This window comes from Oncorhynchus kisutch, linkage group LG28 (genome assembly GCF_002021735.2).
Source record: "Oncorhynchus kisutch isolate 150728-3 linkage group LG28, Okis_V2, whole genome shotgun sequence".
NCBI classification, from domain to species: Eukaryota; Metazoa; Chordata; class Actinopteri; order Salmoniformes; family Salmonidae; genus Oncorhynchus; species Oncorhynchus kisutch.
The window spans coordinates 46,092,771-46,114,859 of NC_034201.2; the positions used below are offsets into that span (position 1 = coordinate 46,092,771).

General features: G+C 46.6%; 1 protein-coding gene across 6 annotated transcripts in view; it reads left to right on the plus strand.

Moving 5' to 3' along the window:
- Positions 1-22,089, plus strand: part of LOC109873355 (myotubularin-related protein 4) — an 87,387-nt gene that overhangs the window by 63,199 nt on the left and 2,099 nt on the right. For all 6 annotated transcript variants that reach the window (XM_031808632.1, XM_031808634.1, XM_031808633.1 and 3 more), the window contains 8 exons: positions 1,193-1,306; positions 2,695-2,897; positions 11,624-11,752; positions 15,559-15,670; positions 16,320-16,515; positions 16,918-17,103; positions 19,123-19,293; positions 21,292-21,446. In XM_031808632.1, coding sequence (XP_031664492.1) covers positions 1,193-1,306; positions 2,695-2,897; positions 11,624-11,752; positions 15,559-15,670; positions 16,320-16,515; positions 16,918-17,103; positions 19,123-19,293; positions 21,292-21,446 — 1,266 coding nt within the window. The remainder of the gene's footprint in view (positions 1-1,192; positions 1,307-2,694; positions 2,898-11,623; positions 11,753-15,558; positions 15,671-16,319; positions 16,516-16,917; positions 17,104-19,122; positions 19,294-21,291; positions 21,447-22,089) is intronic.

The window sequence follows — 22,089 nt, forward strand, 5'->3', positions numbered from 1 at the left end:
CACTACCGTTCAAATGTTTGGCGTCGCTTAGAAATGTCCTTGATACCACACACTACCGTTCAAATGTTTGGCGTCGCTTAGAAATGTCCTTGATACCACACACTACCGTTCAAACGTTTGGCGTCGCTTAGAAATGTCCTTGATACCACACACTACCGTTCAAACGTTTGGGGTCGCTTAGAAATGTCCTTGATACCACACACTACCGTTCAAACGTTTGGCGTCGCTTAGAAATGTCCTTGATACCACACACTACCGTTCAAACGTTTGGCGTCGCTTAGAAATGTCCTTGATACCACACACTACCGTTCAAACGTTTGGCGTCGCTTAGAAATGTCCTTGATACCACACACTACCGTTCAAATGTTTGGGGTCGCTTAGAAATGTCCTTGATACCACACACTACCGTTCAAATGTTTGGGGTCACTTAGAAATGTCCTTGTTTTTTGGAAGAAAAGCAAAACAAACAAAAACGTCCATTTTAAAATAACATCAAATTGATCAGAAATACAGTGTAGATTGTTAATGTTGTAAATGACTTTTGTAGCTGGAAACGGCTGATTTTTTTTATGGAATATCTACATAGGCGTACAGAGGCCCATTATCAGCAACCATCACTCCTGTGTTCCAATGGCACGTTGTGTTAGCTAATCCAAGTTTATCATTTTAAAAGGCTAATTGATCATTTAGAAAAACCCTTTTGCAATTATGTTAGCACAGCTGAAAACTGTTGTTCTGTTAAATAAGCAATACAACTGACCTTCTTTAGACTAGTTGAGTATCTGGAGCATCAGTTGTGGGTTCGATTACAGGTTCAAACTGTCCAGAAACAAATAACTTTCTTCTGAAACTCGTCAGTCTAAAAGGCCAGCATCCTGGAGTCTCCTCTTCACTGTGTCTATATCCTAACCTCTCTCCTCTCCTGGTGTCTATATCCTAACCTCTCTCCTCTCCTCCTGGTGTCTATATCCTAACCTCTCTCCTCTCCTCCTGGTGTCTATATCCTAACCTCTCTCCTCTCCTCCTGGTGTCTATATCCTAACCTCTCTCCTCTCCTCCTGGTGTCTATATCCTAACCTCTCTCCTCTCCTCCTGGTGTCTATATCCTAACCTCTCTCCTCTCCTGGTGTCTATATCCTAACCTCTCTCCTCTCCTGGTGTCTATATCCTAACCTCTCTCCTCTCCTGCCAGGCTGTGCTCCAGCTATCCCCAGCAGCTGCTGGTCCCAGTGTGGATCACAGACAAGGAGCTGGAGAGTGTTGGTTCCTTCAGATCCTCCAATAGAATCCCTGTGGTCGTCTATAGGTAGGTACACACGACTACACCTGCACACACACACCATACTCTACACACACACACTACTACACACTATACACACACTACTACACTCACCCGCTACCACACACACCATACCACACACACACCATACCACACACACACCATACCACACACACACACACACACACCATACCACACACACACACACACACACCATACTACACACACCATACTACACACACACACACACACACACACACACACACCATACTACACACACACACACACACCATACTACACACACACACACACACACACACCATACTACACACACACACACACACACCATACTACACACACACACACACACCATACTACACACACACACACACCATACTACACACACACACACACACACACACCATACTACACACACACACACACCATACTACACACACACACCATACTACACACACACACACCATACTACACACACACACACCATACTACACACACACACACACCATACTACACACACACACACACCATACTACACACACACACACACACACACACACACACACACACACACACACACACACACACACACTACTACACACTATACACACACACTACTACACACTATACACACACTACTACACTCACCCGCTACCACACACACACACACACACACACACACACCATACCACACACACACACACCATACCACACACACACACACCATACTACACACACACACCATAATACACACACACACAACATACTACACACACACACACCATACTACACACCATACTACACACACCATACTACACACACACACCATACTACACACACACACACACACCATACTACACACACACACACACCATACTACACACACACACACACACACACACACACACACACTACTACACACTATACACACACTACTACACTCACCCGCTACCTACCACACACACACACCATACCACACACACCATACCACACACACACACACCATACCACACACACACACACCATACCACACACACACACACCATACTACACACACACACCATACTACACACACACACACCATACTACACTGAGTTGTCAACCGTGATGGACAGGTCTTGGCGCGAGCAGGCCTTCCCCTGGTGGAAGAGAAGCTCTGTCTTGTCGAGGTTGAGCTTGAGGTGGTGGGCTGTCATCCAAGCTGAGATATATGTTGCTACTTGGGTGTCAGAGGGGGTGTGAGGAAGAACACACACACACACACGTTCCAAATATCCTCACCATACCCAGCCTATGGACCAACCCATTCTAAACACATGGCTAATGTGTTGACCTGCTCTGGTTTTCGTGATGCGTGTGTACTGATGGTTAGTCCCCTCTCCTTACCGTCCCACCAGGCACCAGAGGAACGGGGCGGTGATCGCTCGCTGCAGCCAACCAGAGATCAGCTGGTGGGGCTGGAGGAACACAGAGGACGAGTACCTGGTAACATCCATCGCTAAGGCCTGTCTGATGGACCCCGGGACCAGGTTCACTTGTGAGGCTCTGGCCTGCAGCCAACCCCGAGGGGAAGGCCCAGACAGCTCTGACAGCGACTTTGGTAAGGATCTGATCTGTATTTATTGACCTTTGGGAAAGTAACACTTCATGCATTATACCAGCAGGCTTTGAGTTACGTGCTACCAGCCTTCACTTTACGAGACAGACAGACAGAGAAGACATTCTCATTAACAGCAATAACCTGGAGAGGAGAGGAGAGGAGAGGAGAGGAGAGGAGAGGAGAGGAGAGGAGAGGAGAGGAGAGGAGAGGAGAGGAGAGGAGAGGAGAGGAGAGGAGAGGAGAGGAGAGGAGAGGAGAGGGTACTGCTGTGGTAGAGGGACACTGTGGCGTTCACTCAGCTTGGTTCTCACAGCTTGGTCCTTAGCACTTGTTCCCAATCTGTTTCCCCCAGTGGGAATGGGACGACAGGACATGTGTAACTAACTGCTGCAGATTCAGCTCATTCATTTTGCTCTGACCCAAAAAACAACCCCAATTAGGTTGATGAGAACTAGTTACCCGAACAGACAATGAAGACACAAGTGCCTGGAATGTGGCGTTCTCAATTAATACATTCACATTGGCTTGCGATTCTGGTTCACGGACGCACACACACACACACACACACACACACACACACACACACACACACACACACACACTCTCCTCCCCCACATACATTTTGTCTGGACAGAAGATCAATCTTCACCAGTCAGGAACAGATGCTGTAGTCTAAAAGGACCATGACTCTTTTTTTGTTCGATACCTTGTTTCTGTGTTCGTGAATTTGGAGCCTGTTTTGGGAGTGACTGTCCCCTACCACCCGTCTCTATCTGTCTCTTTGTCTCTCTCTCTCTTTGTCTCTCTCTCTTTGTCTCTCTCTCTTTTTTCTGTCTGTCTCTCTCTCTTTGTCTGTCTCTCTCAAGTCAATGTGCAGGGGTATGGATTAGTAATGAGACTATATACAGGGGGGTACCGGTACCAAGTCAATGTGTGGGGGTACAGGTTAGTAATGAGACTATATACAGGGGGTGCAGGGGTATGGGTTAGTAATGAGGCTATATACAGGGGGTGCAGGGGTATGGGTTAATGAGGCTATATACAGGGGGTGCAGGGGTACGGGTTAGTAATGAGGCTATATACAGGGGGTGCAGGGTATGGATCAGTAATGAGACTATATATGCAGGGGTACGGGTTAATAATGAGGCTATATACAGGGGGTGCAGGGGTATGGGTTAGTAATGAGACTATATACAGGGGGTGCAGGGGTATGGGTTAGTAATGAGGCTTTATGCAGGGGTATGGGTTAGTCGAGGTTATTGAGTTAATATGTACATGTCTGTAGGGGGTAAAAGCATCCTCACCTGCGTGAATTGTTCGTTTATAATTATATTGTTCTATTTTCTTTTGTCTAAATCGAAGTGCGTCACAAGTTTAAAAGTCTTCGTGGCGTGTGGGACCACCTAATCACTGTAATAAACAGTCTTCGTGGCGTGTGGGACCACCTAATCACTGTAATAAACAGTCTTCGTGGCGTGTGGGACCACCTAATCACTGTAATAAACAGTCTTCGTGGCGTGTGGGACCACCTAATCACTGTAATAAACAGAAAACTCTCCAATCACTGCTGGAGATTGTATGGATTCAATGAGTGAATCAACCACGGTCACCTCCTCCCACTAGTGAATCAACCACGGTCACCTCCTCCCACTAGTGAATCAACCACGGTCACTTCCTCCCACTAGTGAATCAACCACGGTCACCTCCTCCCACTAGTGAATCAACCACGGTCACCTCCTCCCACTAGTGAATCAACCACGGTCACCTCCTCCCCCGAGTGAATCAACCACGGTCACCTCCTCCCACTAGTGAATCAACCACGGTCACCTCCTCCCACTAGTGAATCAACCACGGTCACTTCCTCCCACTAGTGAATCAACCACGGTCACCTCCTCCCACTAGTGAATCAACCACGGTCACCTCCTCCCACTAGTGAATCAACCACGGTCACCTCCTCCCCCGAGTGAATCAACCACGGTCACCTCCTCCCACTAGTGAATCAACCACGGTCACCTCCTCCCACTAGTGAATCAACCACGGTCACCTCCTCCCACTAGTGAATCAACCACGGTCACCTCCTCCCACTAGTGAATCAACCACGGTCACCTCCTCCCACTAGTGAATCAACCACGGTCACCTCCTCCCACTAGTGAATCAACCACGGTCACTTCCTCCCACTAGTGAATCAACCACGGTCACCTCCTCCCCCGAGTGAATCAACCACGGTCACTTCCTCCCACTAGTGAATCAACCACGGTCACCTCCTCCCACTAGTGAATCAACCACGGTCACCTCCTCCCCCGAGTGAATCAACCACGGTCACCTCCTCCCACTAGTGAATCAACCACGGTCACCTCCTCCCACTAGTGAATCAACCACGGTCACTTCCTCCCACTAGTGAATCAACCACGGTCACCTCCTCCCACTAGTGAATCAACCACGGTCACCTCCTCCCACTAGTGAATCAACCACGGTCACCTCCTCCCCCGAGTGAATCAACCACGGTCACCTCCTCCCACTAGTGAATCAACCACGGTCACCTCCTCCCACTAGTGAATCAACCACGGTCACCTCCTCCCACTAGTGAATCAACCACGGTCACCTCCTCCCACTAGTGAATCAACCACGGTCACCTCCTCCCACTAGTGAATCAACCACGGTCACCTCCTCCCACTAGTGAATCAACCACGGTCACTTCCTCCCACTAGTGAATCAACCACGGTCACCTCCTCCCCCGAGTGAATCAACCACGGTCACTTCCTCCCCCGAGTGAATCAACCACGGTCACCTCCTCCCACTAGTGAATCAACCACGGTCACCTCCTCCCCCACGAGTGAATCAACCACGGTCACCTCCTCCCACTAGTGAATCAACCACGGTCACCTCCTCCCACTAGTGAATCAACCACGGTCACCTCCTCCCACTAGTGAATCAACCACGGTCACCTCCTCCCACTAGTGAATCAACCACGGTCACCTCCTCCCACTAGTGAATCAACCACGGTCACCTCCTCCCACTAGTGAATCAACCACGGTCACCTCCTCCCCCGAGTGAATCAACCACGGTCACCTCCTCCCCCGAGTGAATCAACCACGGTCAGCTCCTCCCACTAGTGAATCAACCACGGTCACCTCCTCCCACTAGTGAATCAACCACGGTCACCTCCTCCCACTAGTGAATCAACCACGGTCACTTCCTCCCACTAGTGAATCAACCACGGTCACTTCCTCCCACTAGTGAATCAACCACGGTCACTTCCTCCCACTAGTGAATCAACCACGGTCACCTCCTCCCCCGAGTGAATCAACAACGGTCACTTCCTCCCACTAGTGAATCAACCACGCTCACTTCCTCCCACTAGTGAATCAACCACGCTCACTTCCTCTCACTAGTGAATCAACCACGGTCACTTCCTCCCACTAGTGAATCAACCACGGTCACTTCCTCCCACTAGTGAATCAACCACGGTCACTTCCTCCCACTAGTGAATCAACCACGGTCACTTCCTCCCACTAGTGAATCAACCACGGTCACTTCCTCCCACTAGTGAATCAACCACGGTCACTTCCTCCCACTAGTGAATCAACCGCGGTCACTTCCTCCCCGAGTGAATCAACCGCGGTCACTTCCTCCCACTAGTGAATCAACCACGGTCACTTCCTCCCACTAGTGAATCAACCACGGTCACTTCCTCCCACTAGTGAATCAACCACGCTCACTTCCTCCCACTAGTGAATCAACCACGCTCACTTCCTCTCACTAGTGAATCAACCACGGTCACTTCCTCCCACTAGTGAATCAACCACGGTCACTTCCTCCCACTAGTGAATCAACCACGGTCACTTCCTCCCACTAGTGAATCAACCACGTCACTTCCTCCACTAGTGAATCAACCACGGTCACTTCCTCCCACTAGTGAATCAACCACGGTCACCTCCTCCCACTAGTGAATCAACCACGGTCACCTCCTCCCACTAGTGAATCAACCACGGTCACTTCCTCCCACTAGTGAATCAACCACGGTCACCTCCTCCCCCGAGTGAATCAACAATGGTCACTTCCTCTCACTAGTGAATCAACCACGCTCACTTCCTCCCACTAGTGAATCAACCACGCTCACTTCCTCCCACTAGTGAATCAACCACGCTCACTTCCTCCCACTAGTGAATCAACCACGGTCACGTCCTCCCACTAGTGAATCAACCACGGTCACTTCCTCCCACTAGTGAATCAACCACGGTCACTTCCTCCCACTAGTGAATCAACCACGGTCACCTCCTCCCCCGAGTGAATCAACCACGGTCACTTCCTCCCACTAGTGAATCAACCACGGTCACTTCCTCCCACTAGTGAATCAACCACGGTCACTTCCTCCCACTAGTGAATCAACCACGGTCACTTCCTCCCACTAGTGAATCAACCACGGTCACCTCCTCCCCCGAGTGAATCAACCACGGTCACTTCCTCCCACTAGTGAATCAACCACGGTCACCTCCTCCCCCGAGTGAATCAACCACGGTCACTTCCTCCCACTAGTGAATCAACCACGGTCACTTCCTCCCACTAGTGAATCAACCACGGTCACTTCCTCCCACTAGTGAATCAACCACGGTCACTTCCTCCCACTAGTGAATCAACCACGGTCACTTCCTCCCACTAGTGAATCAACCCGGTCACCTCCTCCCACTAGTGAATCAACCACGGTCACCTCCTCCTCCGAGTGAATCAACCACGGTCACCTCCTCCTCCGAGTGAATCAACCACGGTCACCCCGAGTGAATCAACCACGGTCACCCCGAGTGAATCAACCACGGTCACCTCCTCCCACTAGTGAATCAACCAAGATGATAAAGCTCACACACTCCAAAAAAACAGCATTGCCTGATGGTTGTTCTACAAAGTCCCCCAAAAAAAGCTCAACTAAGTAGAAGCGAGGCTCTAGAGGTGGTATCAGGAACAGATTACGGGGAGGGGTGAGGAGAGGAGAGGGTAGAGAGAGGTGCCGGGGATGCCACTGTCAAATGGGACGTCATTAAAAATAACAAACGGGAAGAGTTAGCGGCGACATTTTGAAGAGGACTTTAGGAGAAGTCATTTTAAATCTGCTTGACAGAAACGTGGCTCAAGCAGGACCATATTGATGTGAACATTTTGATGGATACACTGTCATTTAGAGCAGATGGAGACAAAACAATGTCACATCAATCGATAGGCGGGGGAGGGAGGGGGGGGGGGCGGCATGTATCTTTGTAGATAATACTGGGGCCATGCAGTGTAATGTGATTTGAAATCTGCACCAGAGACTATGAGATTCTCCTTGTATCATTCACACCATTCTATCTCTACCATGCGATTTTGGAAAATGACCGTTATTCTGGTCTATGTGTCTGGATTTCACAATAAGGAAGCTGTTGACAGGATTACAGACTGTTTTCAATGCTGCGTTTTCCACAATCAACTGACCAGACAGTATTTGTGCTCTGGGATTTTAATAGGCTCTCTCTCCGCGCACCTCTCCTACTGCAACATTACGTCACTTGTCCAACTCGTGTCCTTGGATCAGTGTTATGGCAACGTAGAGGACGCATTTGAAGGCGATGTGCAGATCACCCATCTAGGAATCAGACTGTCTCCTACCGAGATGCAGGTGATACTCGGGAAAAACCCTGTAGAGAAATCTATTCCGGTATGGAAAGAGGAGAGTAGGGAGGAGCTCAAGGATTGCTTTGATGTCACAGACTAGGAGAGGTGTACTTTTGGCTCACGCAGGGATCCCCCACGAGGTGACAGACAGCATTACATCATCCAGTTCTGTGAGGAAACTGTCATTACAACAAGCCTTGGGTGTCTAAGGACTTGAAAATGTGCCTCGGTGAAAATATGTTTTTCATTCCTGAACGGAGATACTGATGCTGGAAATTAAGGAAATGAATTCAGGTCAAAAAATATGGAAAGTGGGCCTCCCAGGAGGCGCAGTGGTCTAGGGTTCACGCCCAGCCTCTGTCGCAGCCGGCCACGGCTGGGAGGTCCGTGGGGCGACGCACAATTGGCCTAGCGTCGTCCGGGTTAGGGAGGGTTTGGCCGGTAGGGATATCCTTGTCTCATCGCGCACCAGCGACTCCTGTGGCGTGCCGGGCGCAGTGCGCGCTAACCAAGGTCGCCAGGTGCACGGTGTTTCCTCCGACACATTGGTGCGGCTGGCTTCCGGGTTGGATGCGCTTCTGTGTTAAGAAGCAGTTGCGGCTTGGTTGGGTTGTGTATCGGAGGACGCATGACTTTCAACCTTCGTCTCTCCCAAGCCTGTACGGGAGTTGTAGCGATGAGACAAGATAGTTGGATACTACGAAATTGGGGAGAAAAAGGGGGTAAAATTTATTAATAAATATGGAAAGCAAAAAAAGGATTTCAAGGATAAAGTGGAGCAGAGGTTCTGTACAGGCAATCCAAGACAAGCATGGGACGGGTCTTAATGGAATGGTGGGGAGAGAAAGGAAAAGAGAGAACAATAACAGACTGTTCATCCTTTGTAAATGACCTTAACTGTTTTCATGGAAGATTTGATACTGTTGATTTCAAAGACGAATGTAAAACAAATATGTGAGATTATCCCCAAATCCTCTCCTGTCCCGATAACAGAGAACGAGGTGGGAACGAGGCTTGTTAATGATTAAGCCACACAAAGCACCCGGGCCCAGACGGACTACGGGGCAAAGTACTGAAGGTCTGCGCCGACTTGCTCAAGGGTGTCTTCACACGACTGTTTCAACTCCTACTGAGCACCTGTACAGTGCCAAAATCCTGGAAGGTGACGACCATTGTACCGGTGCCTAAGAAGTCAAGGTGCCAAAGCAGATCAAATGGACCCTGTGTGGAGGACAGTCGGCCGGTACAGTCCGGTGAGGGTCGTGGAGCCTGTGTAAGGACAGTCGGCCCAGTACAGTCCGGTGAGGGTCGTGGAGCCTGTGTAAGGACAGTCGGCCCAGTACAGTCCGGTGAGGGTCGTGGAGCCTGTGTAAGGACAGTCAGTAGAATAAAATATGAGGGACAATGCAGGTAGTCGGGGTAACCGTTTCAATAACTATTCAGATGTCTGATTTTATTTAACCCTTTATTTAACTTGGCAAGTCAATTAAGAACCAAAAATTCCTATTAACAATGACGGCCAAACCCGGACGATGCTGGGCCAATTGTGCACCGCACTATAGGACTCCCAATCACATCCGGATGTGATACAGTGTGCATTCGAACCAGGGACTGTAGTGACACCTCTTGCACTGAGATGCAGTACCTTAGACCACTGCTCCACTCGGGAGCTTATGGTTTGGTGGTAGAAGCTGTTCCGGGTCCTGTTGGTAGCAGACTTGGTGCATCAGTACTGCTTGTCATGGAGAGAGAACAGTATGACACAAGTATCTTAAGGCGAAGCTAGAACCATAGGATCCTAGAGTCAGGCAGGCAGGCAGACAGAGTCAGGCAGGCAGACAGACAGAGTCAGGCGATCCTATGATTCTAAGATGAACTTAGCCTTAAGATGCTATTGGGAATCCAGGCCCTAGACATTTTGTGAGTAATGTCTATCTGAGATGTTTCTGCGTGATGAGGCTCTTCCCCGCCCACCAATCACTGTCCCCTAGCGAGGTTTGTCGCCCGTCGTTGTGGTAGATGTTACTAAGCAGTGCTGCAGTGGTCATCATCAGGAGGAGATATTGATTTTCTCCAGGGGACGAGCTGAGCCAGCACTATTTATCATCACACCCCTGTTCCTAACCCCTTCTCTCTGTTTAACCCTCCTGTCTCTCCCTCTCTCTCTGTCTCTCCCTCGCCCTCTCTCCATCTCCCTCTCGCTGTCTCTCCCTCGCTGTCTCTCCCTCTCTCTGTCTCTCCGTCTCGCTCTCTCTCCGTCTCGCTCTCTCTCTCCGTCTCGCTCTCTCTCTCCGTCTCGCTCTCTCTCTGTCTCTCCATCTCCCTCTCTCTGTCTCTCCCTCGCTGTCTCTCCCTCACTCTCTCTCCCTCTCTCTGTCTCTCTGTCTCTCCCTCTCTCTCTGTTTCTCCCTCGCTCTCTCTCCATCTCCCTCTCTCTGTCTATCCCTCGCCCTCTCTCCATCTCCCTCTCTCTGTCTCTCCCTCGCTGTCTCTCCCTCGCTCTCTCTCCCTCTCTCTGTCTCTCCGTCTCGCTCTCTCTCCGTCTCGCTCTCTCTCCGTCTCGCTCTCTCTCCGTCTCGCTCTCTCTCTCCGTCTCGCTCCCTCGCTGTCTCTCCCTCGCTGTCTCTCCCTCGCTGTCTCTCCCTCGCTCTCTCTCCCTCTCTCTGTCTCTCCGTCTTGCTCTCTCTCCGTCTTGCTCTCTCTCCGTCTTGTACTCTCTCTCCGTCTCGCTCTCTCTCTGTCTCTCCCTCGCCCTCTCTCCGTCTCGCTCTCCCTCTCTCCGTCTCGCTCTCCCTCTCTCCGTCTCGCTCTCCCTCTCTCCGTCTCTCCCTCGCTCTCTCTGTCTCTCCGTCTCGCTCTCTCTCCGTCTCGCTCTCTCTCCGTCTCGCTCTCTCTCCGTCTCGCTCTCTCTCTGTCTCTCCCTCGCTCTCTCTCCGTCTCTCCCTCGCTCTCTCTCCCAACTCGCCATCTCTCATTCTCTCGTTTATCTGCGCCATCCATCTTTTTCTCGACGTCCCTCATTCTGTGTCTACCCCCCCACACCCCACCACTAAATCTAAAAACCTCCTCTCTCCCTCCCTCAGACTCCTCTCTGACAGGATGCCCAGGCCCTGATGCCAACACTGCGCCACAAAAGCTTCTTATCCTCGACGCTCGTTCTTACACCGCTGCAGTGGCCAACCGTGCCAAGGGAGGTGGCTGTGAGTGTGAAGGTCAGTACACACACGCAATACAGTGGATGGGATGTTGTCTCCTAACCTGGTTGTTTTGTCAGGCACCATACTCACATATGTCTCATCTTTTGTGCCTCCTAGTAGAACAGCCAGAGAGAGGTGTTACATCACCCCGTACTGTGGTTGTCATTCCTCCTAAGAGCTCCTGTTATTGAAGCCAGTCACATCGTGTCTGGTTGACCTTCAGAACTCCGTCAGTCTGACAGACTCGTGTGTTCTGAGCTGGGGGACAGCTAATGAATCAGGTTATCTAGGGGCGGGCAGGTAGCCTAACGGTTAAGAGCGATGGACCGGTAACCAAATGTCGCTGGGTTGAAATCCCCGTGCCGACCAGGTGAAAAACCTGTCGCTGTGCCCTTGAAGTGTACCTATGATGAATATTACAGGCCTCTCATCTTTTTAAGTGGGAGAACTTGCACAATTGGTGGCTGACTAAATACTTTTTTGCCCCACTGTACATGTTGACAGTCCCTAAGCAGCAGAGATGTACATGTTGACAGTCCCTAAGCAGTAGAGATGTACATGTTGACAGTCCCTAAGCAGTAGAGACGTACATGTTGACAGTCCCTAAGCAGTAGAGATATACATGTTGACGGTCCCTAAGCAGCAGAGATGTACTTGTTGACAGTCCCTAAGCAGCAGAGATGTACATGTTGACAGTCCCTAAGCAGGCAGAGACGTACATGTTGACAGTCCCTAAGCAGTAGAGATGTACATGTTGACAGTCCCTAAGCAGGCAGAGATGTACATGTTGACAGTCCCTAAGCAGGCAGAGATGTACATGTTGACAGTCCCTAAGCAGTAGAGATGTACATGTTGACAGTCCCTAAGCAGCAGAGATGTACATGTTGACAGTCCCTAAGCAGTACAGACGTACAGTGGGGCAAAAAAGTATTTAGTCAGCCACCAATTGTGCAAGTTCTCCCACTTAAAAAGATCAGAGAGGCCTGTAATTTTCATCATAGGTACACTTCAACTATGACAGACAAAATGAGAAAAAAAATCCAGAAAATCACATTGTAGGATTTTAATGAATTTATTTGCAAATTATGATGGAAAATAAGTATTTCAGAGTACTACCCTAACTGTAGTATGTTTCAGAGTACTATCCTAACTGTAGTATGTTTCAGATTACTATCCTAACTGTAGTATGTTTCAGAGTACTATCCTAACTGTAGTATGTTTCAGAGTACTACCCTAACTGTAGTATGTTTGAGAGTACTACCCTAACTGTAGTATGTTTCAGAGTACTACCCTAACTGTAGTATGTTTCAGAGTACTACCCTAACTGTAGTATGTTTCAGAGTACTACCCTAACTGTAGTATAATTGTGTATGTTTCAGAGTACTACCCTAACTGTAGTATGTTTCAGAGTACTACCCTAACTGTAGTATGTTTCAGAGTACTACCCTAACTGTAGTATGTTTCAGAGTACTATCCTAACTGTAGTATAATTGTGTATGTTTCAGAGTACTACCCTAACTGTAGTATGTTTCAGAGTACTACCCTAACTGTAGTATGTTTCAGAGTACTACCCTAACTGTAGTATGTTTCAGATTACTACCCTAACTGTAGTATGTTTCAGAGTACTACCCTAACTGTAGTATGTTTCAGAGTACTATCCTAACTGTAGTATAATGGTGTATGTTTCAGAGTACTACCCTAACTGTAGTATGTTTCAGAGTACTATCCTAACTGTAGTATGTTTCAGAGTACTATCCTAACTGTAGTATGTTTCAGAGTACTACCCTAACTGTAGTATGTTTCAGAGTACTACCCTAACTGTAGTATAATTCTGTATGTTTCAGAGTACTATCCTAACTGAAGTATGTTTCAGAGTACTATCCTAACTGTAGTATAATTGTGTATGTTTCAGAGTACTATCCTAACTGTAGTATGTTTCAGAGTACTACCCTAACTGAAGTATAATTCTGTATGTTTCAGAGTACTACCCTAACTGGAGTATAATGGTGTATGTTTCAGAGTACTATCCTAACTGTAGTATAATGGTGTATGTTTCAGAGTACTATCCTAACTGTAGTATGTTTCAGAGTACTATCCTAACTGTAGTATGTTTCAGAGTACTATCCTAACTGTAGTATGTTTCAGAGTACTATCCTAACTGTAGTATGTTTCAGAGTACTATCCTAACTGTAGTATGTTTCAGAGTACTACCCTAACTGTAGTATGTTTCAGAGTACTACCCTAACTGTAGTATGTTTCAGAGTACTACCCTAACTGTAGTATGTTTCAGAGTACTACCCTAACTGTAGTATAATTCTGTATGTTTCAGAGTACTACCCTAACTGGAGTATAATGGTGTATGTTTCAGAGTACTATCCTAACTGTAGTATAATGGTGTATGTTTCAGAGTACTACCCTAACTGTAGTATGTTTCAGAGTACTACCCTAACTGTAGTATGTTTCAGAGTACTACCCTAACTGTAGTATGTTTCAGAGTACTATCCTAACTGTAGTATGTTTCAGAGTACTATCCTAACTGTAGTATGTTTCAGAGTACTATCCTAACTGTAGTATGTTTCAGAGTACTACCCTAACTGTAGTATGTTTCAGAGTACTACCCTAACTGTAGTATGTTTCAGAGTACTACCCTAACTGTAGTATGTTTCAGAGTACTATCCTAACTGTAGTATAATTCTGTATGTTTCAGAGTACTATCCTAACTGTAGTATGTTTCAGAGTACTATCCTAACTGTAGTATGTTTCAGAGTACTACCCTAACTGCAGTATGTTTCAGAGTACTATCCTAACTGTAGTATAATTCTGTATGTTTCAGAGTACTACCCTAACTGGAGTATAATGGTGTATGTTTCAGAGTACTACCCTAACTGTAGTATGTTTCAGAGTACTACCCTAACTGTAGTATGTTTCAGAGTACTACCCTAACTGTAGTATGTTTCAGAGTACTACCCTAACTGTAGTATGTTTCAGAGTACTACCCTAACTGTAGTATGTTTCAGAGTACTACCCTAACTGTAGTATGTTTCAGAGTACTACCCTAACTGTAAGTATGTTTCAGAGTACTACCCTAACTGTAGTATGTTTCAGAGTACTACCCTAACTGTAGTATGTTTCAGAGTACTACCCTAACTGTAGTATGTTTCAGAGTACTACCCTAACTGTAGTATGTTTCAGAGTACTACCCTAACTGTAGTATGTTTCAGAGTACTACCCTAACTGTAGTATGTTTCAGAGTACTACCCTAACTGTAGTATGTTTCAGAGTACTACCCTAACTGTAGTATGTTTCAGAGTACTACCCTAACTGTAGTATGTTTCAGAGTACTACCCTAACTGTAGTATGTTTCAGAGTACTACCCTAACTGTAGTATGTTTCAGAGTACTACCCTAACTGTAGTATGTTTCAGAGTACTACCCTAACTGTAGTATGTTTCAGAGTACTACCCTAACTGTAGTATGTTTCAGAGTACTACCCTAACTGTAGTATGTTTCAGAGTACTACCCTAACTGTAGTATGTTTCAGAGTACTACCCTAACTGTAGTATGTTTCAGAGTACTACCCTAACTGTAGTATGTTTCAGAGTACTACCCTAACTGTAGTATGTTTCAGAGTACTACCCTAACTGTAGTATGTTTCAGAGTACTATCCTAACTGTAGTATGTTTCAGAGTACTATCCTAACTGTAGTATGTTTCAGAGTACTATCCTAACTGTAGTATGTTTCAGAGTACTATCCTAACTGTAGTATAATGGTGTATGTTTCAGAGTACTATCCTAACTGTAGTATAAATCTATATGTTTCAGAGTACTACCCTAACTGTGAGGTGATGTTCATGGGCATGGCCAACATCCACTCCATTAGGAACAGCTTCCAGTCCCTCCGAGCCGTCTGCAGCCAGATCCCTGACCCGGGCAAGTAAGTGGATCCCTCTGACATCTCTCCCTTATCTCTACCATCCCTCAGTCCCCTTCTCCAGGCCTCAGTAAGTTTACACCAGGGAGGGAGGGAGGGAGGGACTAGCTGTTTGTCCAAAGTGTCTTTGTGGTGTTCATGTATTTTTGCATGTCAGACCTGCATTCAAATACTATTTGAAATCATTTGCAACTACTTAAGCTGTGCTTTACTGAACTTGCCAGTCACACACTAGACAAGCAATAGAAAAATACCCAGGAGTGCAAAACCCGGCCCGCCTGCGACTCCAGGCAGACTAAAGCAAACGTTTAAAGTGCTCGAAAGATTTCAAATAGTATTTGAACCCACATGTTGTGTGTGTATGTCTCCTTGCATGTGGACAGTGCATGTCCCAACCTGTAATGAGTGATGCACACAGAGGGCTGTTCTAGTGGCAGAGTTCCTGGTATTCTAAAAGAGGTGCTGTAGTGACCCCCTTTTTTAAAAATGCCACATCTAGGTCAGGGGCTCCACGCCCTCTCCCCGATGTCAGGGTTGTCCCCGGTTACCCAACCCAGGCTGTGTTTTTGTTATTTACCTTCAGAAGGAAATACATTCTAGAACCTTCTAGACCTGTTCTCATTGGTCGCCCCTCGGGTGTGTGCATTCACAGCTGGCTGTCTGCTCTGGAGAGCACCCGTTGGCTGCAGCACCTGTCCGTCATGCTGAAGGCAGCCACTCTGGTGTGCTCTGCGGTGGAAAGGGAGGGACGTCCTGTCCTGGTGCATTGTTCAGACGGTTGGGACCGTACCCCTCAGATTGTGGCTCTCGCCAAGATCCTGCTGGACCCGTTCTATCGGACGCTAGAGGTACACACAAAACACTGTGATGTACACACAAACACTGTGAGGTACACACAAAACACTGTGATGCAATGATGAAAACGGTGTGCTTCACTTTAACCCTGATGAAACTATTGTCAGGTTTTCTGTTCTGATAGTATGTTGACGGTATAACCAGTTTCACACATCCCATTTGAATTTACCAACGACCACAAAAAAACAGTGGTTTTATTTACACATGTTACAATGGAGCACTTTGTCAGTTTACAATAAAAGAGGGAGGGAGGGAGGGAGGGAGAGAGACAACGAGAGAGGGAGAGAGTGAGACACAGAGGGAGAGAGTGAGACACACACACAGAGAGAGAGAGAGAGAGAGACACAGAGAGAACTGTATAGTGTTGGATCCGACTTGTCCTCCCTCCTCTTCAGGGTTTCCAGGTACTGGTGGAGACGGAGTGGTTGGACTACGGTCATAAGTTTGGCGACCGCTGTGGTCACCAGGAGGATGCCGTCGACGTGAGTGAGCAGTGCCCGGTTTTCCTCCAGTGGCTGGACTGTGTTCATCAGCTGTTCAAACAGTTCCCCTGCCTCTTCGAGTTCAACGAAGCCTTCCTGGTACGTACACTACACCTTGACTTTACCATCTCTCTCTCTCTCTCTCTTTTTCTTTGTCAAGCTCTCTTCTTCTCTCGTTCTCTCTCTCTCTCTCTCTCTCTCTCTCTCTCTCTCTCTCTTTATCTCCTTCTTTGTCAAGCTCTCTTTTCTTCACACATTCTCTCTCTTCACACATTCTCTCTCTCTCTCTCTCTCTCTCTCTCGTTCTCTCTCTCTCGTTCTCTCTCTCTCTCGTTCTCGTTCTCTCTCGTTCTCTCTGCTCTTGCCTAATCTCTCTTTCTCTCCTACACACGGTCTGTTTGGAGAGGCAGCCACAATTTACTAGTCTTTGTTGGCCTTTAAGACCTTTCTTAAAGATCATTTAAGGTTTCTACATGAAATACTACTGTGTAGTAGATTAGGAGCATACTGTTACTGTGTAGTAGTTTAGGAGCGTACTGTGACTGTGTAGTAGTTTAGGAGCGTACTGTGACTGTGTAGTAGTTTAGGAGCGTACTGTGTAGTAGATTAGGAGCGTACTGTGACTGTAGTAGTTTAGGAGCGTACTGTGTAGTAGATTAGGAGCGTACTGTTACTGTGTAGTAGTTTAGGAGCGTACTGTTACTGTGTAGTAGATTAGGAGCGTACTGTGTTCTGTGTAGTAGTTTAGGAGCGTACTGTGACTGTGTAGTAGTTTAGGAGCATACTGTGACTGTGTAGTAGTTTAGGATTGTTACTGTGTAGTAGATTAGGAGCGTACTGTGTTCTGTGTAGTAGTTTAGGAGCGTACTGTGACTGTGTAGTAGTTTAGGAGCATACTGTTACTGTGTAGTAGATTAGGAGCGTACTGTTACTGTGTAGTAGATTAGGAGCGTACTGTTACTGTGTAGTAGATTAGGAGCGTACTGTTACTGTGTAGTAGTTTAGGATTGTTACTGTGTAGTAGATTAGGAGCGTACTGTGTTCTGTGTAGTAGTTTAGGAGCGTACTGTGACTGTGTAGTAGTTTAGGAGCATACTGTTACTGTGTAGTAGTTTAGGAGCGTACTGTGACTGTGTAGTAGTTTAGGATTGTTACTGTGTAGTAGATTAGGAGCGTACTGTGTTCTGTGTAGTAGTTTAGGAGCATACTGTGTTCTGTGTAGTAGTTTAGGAGCATACTGTTACTGTGTAGTAGTTTAGGAGAGTACTGTGACTGTGTAGTAGTTTAGGAGCGTACTGTGACTGTGTAGTAGTTTAGGAGCGTACTGTGACTGTGTAGTAGTTTAGGAGTGTGACTGTCTAGTAGTTTAGGAGTGTGACTGTCTGGTAGTTTAGGAGCATACTGTGTAGTAGTTTAGGAGTGTTACTGTGTAGTAGTTTAGGAGTGTTACTGTGTAGTAGTTTAGGAGTGTTACTGTGTAGTAGTTTAGGAGTGTTACTGTTTAGGAGTGTTACTGTGTAGTAGTTTAGGAGTGTTACTGTGTAGTAGTTTAGGAGTGTTACTGTGTAGTAGTTTAGGAGTGTTACTGTTTAGGAGTGTTACTGTGTAGTAGTTTAGGAGCGGAGTGTTACTGTGTAGTAGTTTAGGAGCGGAGTGTTACTGTGTAGTAGTTTAGGAGCGGAGTGTTACTGTGTAGTAGTTTAGGAGTGTTACTGTGTAGTAGTTTAGGAGCGTACTGTTACTGTGTAGTAGTTTAGGAGTGTTACTGTGACTGTGTTCTGTGTAGTAGTTTAGGAGTGTTACTGTGTAGTAGTTTAGGAGTGTTACTGTGTAGTAGTTTAGGAGTGTTACTGTGTAGTAGTTTAGGAGTGTTACTGTGTAGTAGTTTAGGAGTGTTACTGTGTAGTAGTTTAGGAGTGTTACTGTGTAGTAGTTTAGGAGTGTTACTGTGTAGTAGTTTAGGAGCGTACTGTGTAGTAGTTTAGGAGCGTACTGTTACTGTGTAGTAGTTTAGGAGCGTACTGTGACTGTGTTCTGTGTAGTAGTTTAGGAGTGTTACTGTATATATTAAGGAATGTGTAAAGGCCTAACGTGTGTGTTTTTGTTCCTCTCCCCCAGGTCAAGCTGGTGCAGCACACGTACTCGTGTCTGTACGGGACGTTCCTGTGTAACAACGGGCGGGAGAGAGAGGTCCGCAACATCCACAACCGCACCTGCTCCGTCTGGTCTCTGCTCCGCTCCGGCAACAAGAACTTCCAGAACTTCCTCTTTATCCCCGGTCATGATATGGTACCCACTACTGTCCCCTCTCCTCTCTTCTCTCCTGTCTTCTCTTCTCTCCTGTCTTCTCCTGTCTTCTCCTCTCTTCTCCTCTCTCCTCTCCTGTCTTCTCTGCTCTCCTGTCTTCTCCTCTTCTCTCCTGTCTTCTCCTCTTCTCTCCTGTCTTCTCCTCTGCTCTCCTGTCTTCTCCTCTGCTCTCCTGTCTTCTCCTCTGCTCTCCTGTCTTCTCCTCTGCTCTCCTGTCTTCTCCTCTGCTCTCCTGTCTTCTCCTCTGCTCTCCTGTCTTCTCCTCTGCTCTCCTGTCTTCTCCTCTGCTCTCCTGTCTTCTCCTCTGCTCTCCTGTCTTCTCCTCTCTTCTCTCCTCTCTTCTCCTGTCCTGGTTATTAACAGAGGGATCAGGTGTGCTTCACATGTCCTTGGTATGACCTTTTTCAAACAATTCCATTTAGTATAACCCCTCGTCCAGTTTTATCTGCTACGGGTTAAAGAAGGAAAGATGTACAATATATTCAGTGGATGAGCACCAATAGCGCAGTGGATGAGCACCAATAGCGCATATATATATATATGAACAGGCAGTTAACCCACTGTTCCTAGGCCGTCATTGTAAATAAGAATTTGTTCTTAACTGACTTGCCTGGTTAGATAAAGGTAAAAAAAAAGAAAGAAATAAACATTAAGAATAAAATAAGAAAAATAATATCTTACAGGAAAGCCTCAGATGAAAACATTAAACATCAACTATTTACAAGAACATAAATATTGTATATATTATATATAAATATATATAGATATTATATATAAATATTAGCATACATATAGATATATATATAGAGCTAGATATAGATATATAGAGATAGATCTATATAGATATATATATAGAGCTAGAGATAGATATATAGAGATAGATCTATATAGATATATATATAGAGCTAGATATAGATATATAGAGATAGATCTATATAGATATATATATAGAGCTAGAGATAGATATATAGAGATAGATCTATATAGATATATATATAGAGCTAGAGATAGATATATAGAGATAGATCTATATAGATATATATATAGAGCTAGAGATAGATATATAGAGATAGATCTATATAGATATATATCTATATAGATATAGGGGGCCGAATACTTTCGCAAGGCACTGTATCTATATAGATAGATAGATATATATTAGCATACATATATTATTGTTAGTATGTATTTATTTTGTATTTACTATACGGTGCATTGTCGTGCTGAAACAGGGAAGAACCTTCCCCAAACTGTTGCCACAAAGTTGGAAGCACAGAATCTTCTAGAGTGTCATTGTATGTTGTAACGTTAAGATTTCCCTTCACTGGAATTATTCTTCCTCCACCAAACTTTACAGTTGGCACTATGCATTCGGGCAGGTAACGTTCTCCCGGTATCCGCCAAAACCCAGATTCGTTCGTCGGACTGCCAGATGGTGAAGCGTGATTCATCACTCCACAGAACGCGTTTCCACTCCTCCAGAGTCCAATGGCGGCGAGCTTTACACCACTATAGCCGGCTGCTCGGCCATGTAAACCCATTTCATGAAGAGATTTTTACGCGCTTCAACGCTTGGAGGTCACGTTTGTGAGCTTGTGTGGCCTACCACTTCGCGGCGTAGCCGTTGTTACTCCTAAACGTTTCCGTCTTCACAATAACAGCAGTTGACCGGGGAAGCTCTAGCAGGGCAGAAATTTGACGAACTGACTAGGTGGAAAGGTGGCAACCTATGACAGTGCCACGTTGAAAATCACTAAGCTCTTCTGTACGGGCCATTCTAATGCCAATGTTTGTCTATGGAAATTGCATTGTTGTGTGTTCGATTTTATACACCTGTCAGCAACGGATGTGGCTGAAATAGCCGAATCCACTAATTTGAAGGGGTGTCCAACATTTTAAATGGCTTTACTGAGACAAAAAGTTATTTGTGTTTTTTTTATTGACCTCCGACCTCTGCTCCTACCTGTCCCCTGTGTCCAGGTGTTGCAGCCGGTGTGCCACACCCGGGCCCTGCAGCTGTGGACGGCCGTCTACCTACCCACCTCCTCCCCCTGCACCTCTGCCGAGGACGCCATGGAGCTCTACCTGTCCCCCAGCGTACAGGGAGACGAGCTCACCTCACGGTCCCTGGACAGGTGGGCCTATCCACTCACTCTATTCTTCTCTCTGTCCACTCACTCTATTCTTCTCTCTGTCCACTCACTCTATTCCTCTCTCTCTATTCTTCTCTCTCTGTCCACTCACTCTGTTCTTCTCTCTGTCTACTCACTCTATTCTTCTCTCTCTGTTCTTCTCTCTCTATTCTTCTCTCTCTCTGTTCCTTCACTCTATTCTTCTCTCTATATTCTTCTCTCTCTGTCCACTCACTCTATTCTTCTCTCTCTGTCCACTCACTCTGTTCTTCTCTCTCTGTCCACTCACTCTATTCTTCTCTCTCTGTCCACTCACTCTATTCTTCTCTCTCTGTCCACTCACTCTATTCTTCTCTCTCTGTCCACTCACTCTATTCTTCTCTCTCTGTCCACTCACTCTGTTCTTCTCTCTCTGTCCACTCACTCTGTTCTTCTCTCTCTGTCCACTCACTCTGTTCTTCTCTCTCTGTCCACTCACTCTGTTCTTCTCTCTCTGTCCACTCACTCTGTTCTTCTCTCTCTGTCCACTCACTCTGTTCTTCTCTCTCTGTCCACTCACTCTGTTCTTCTCTCTCTGTCCACTCACTCTGTTCTTCTCTCTCTGTCCACTCACTCTGTTCTTCTCTCTCTGTCCACTCACTCTGTT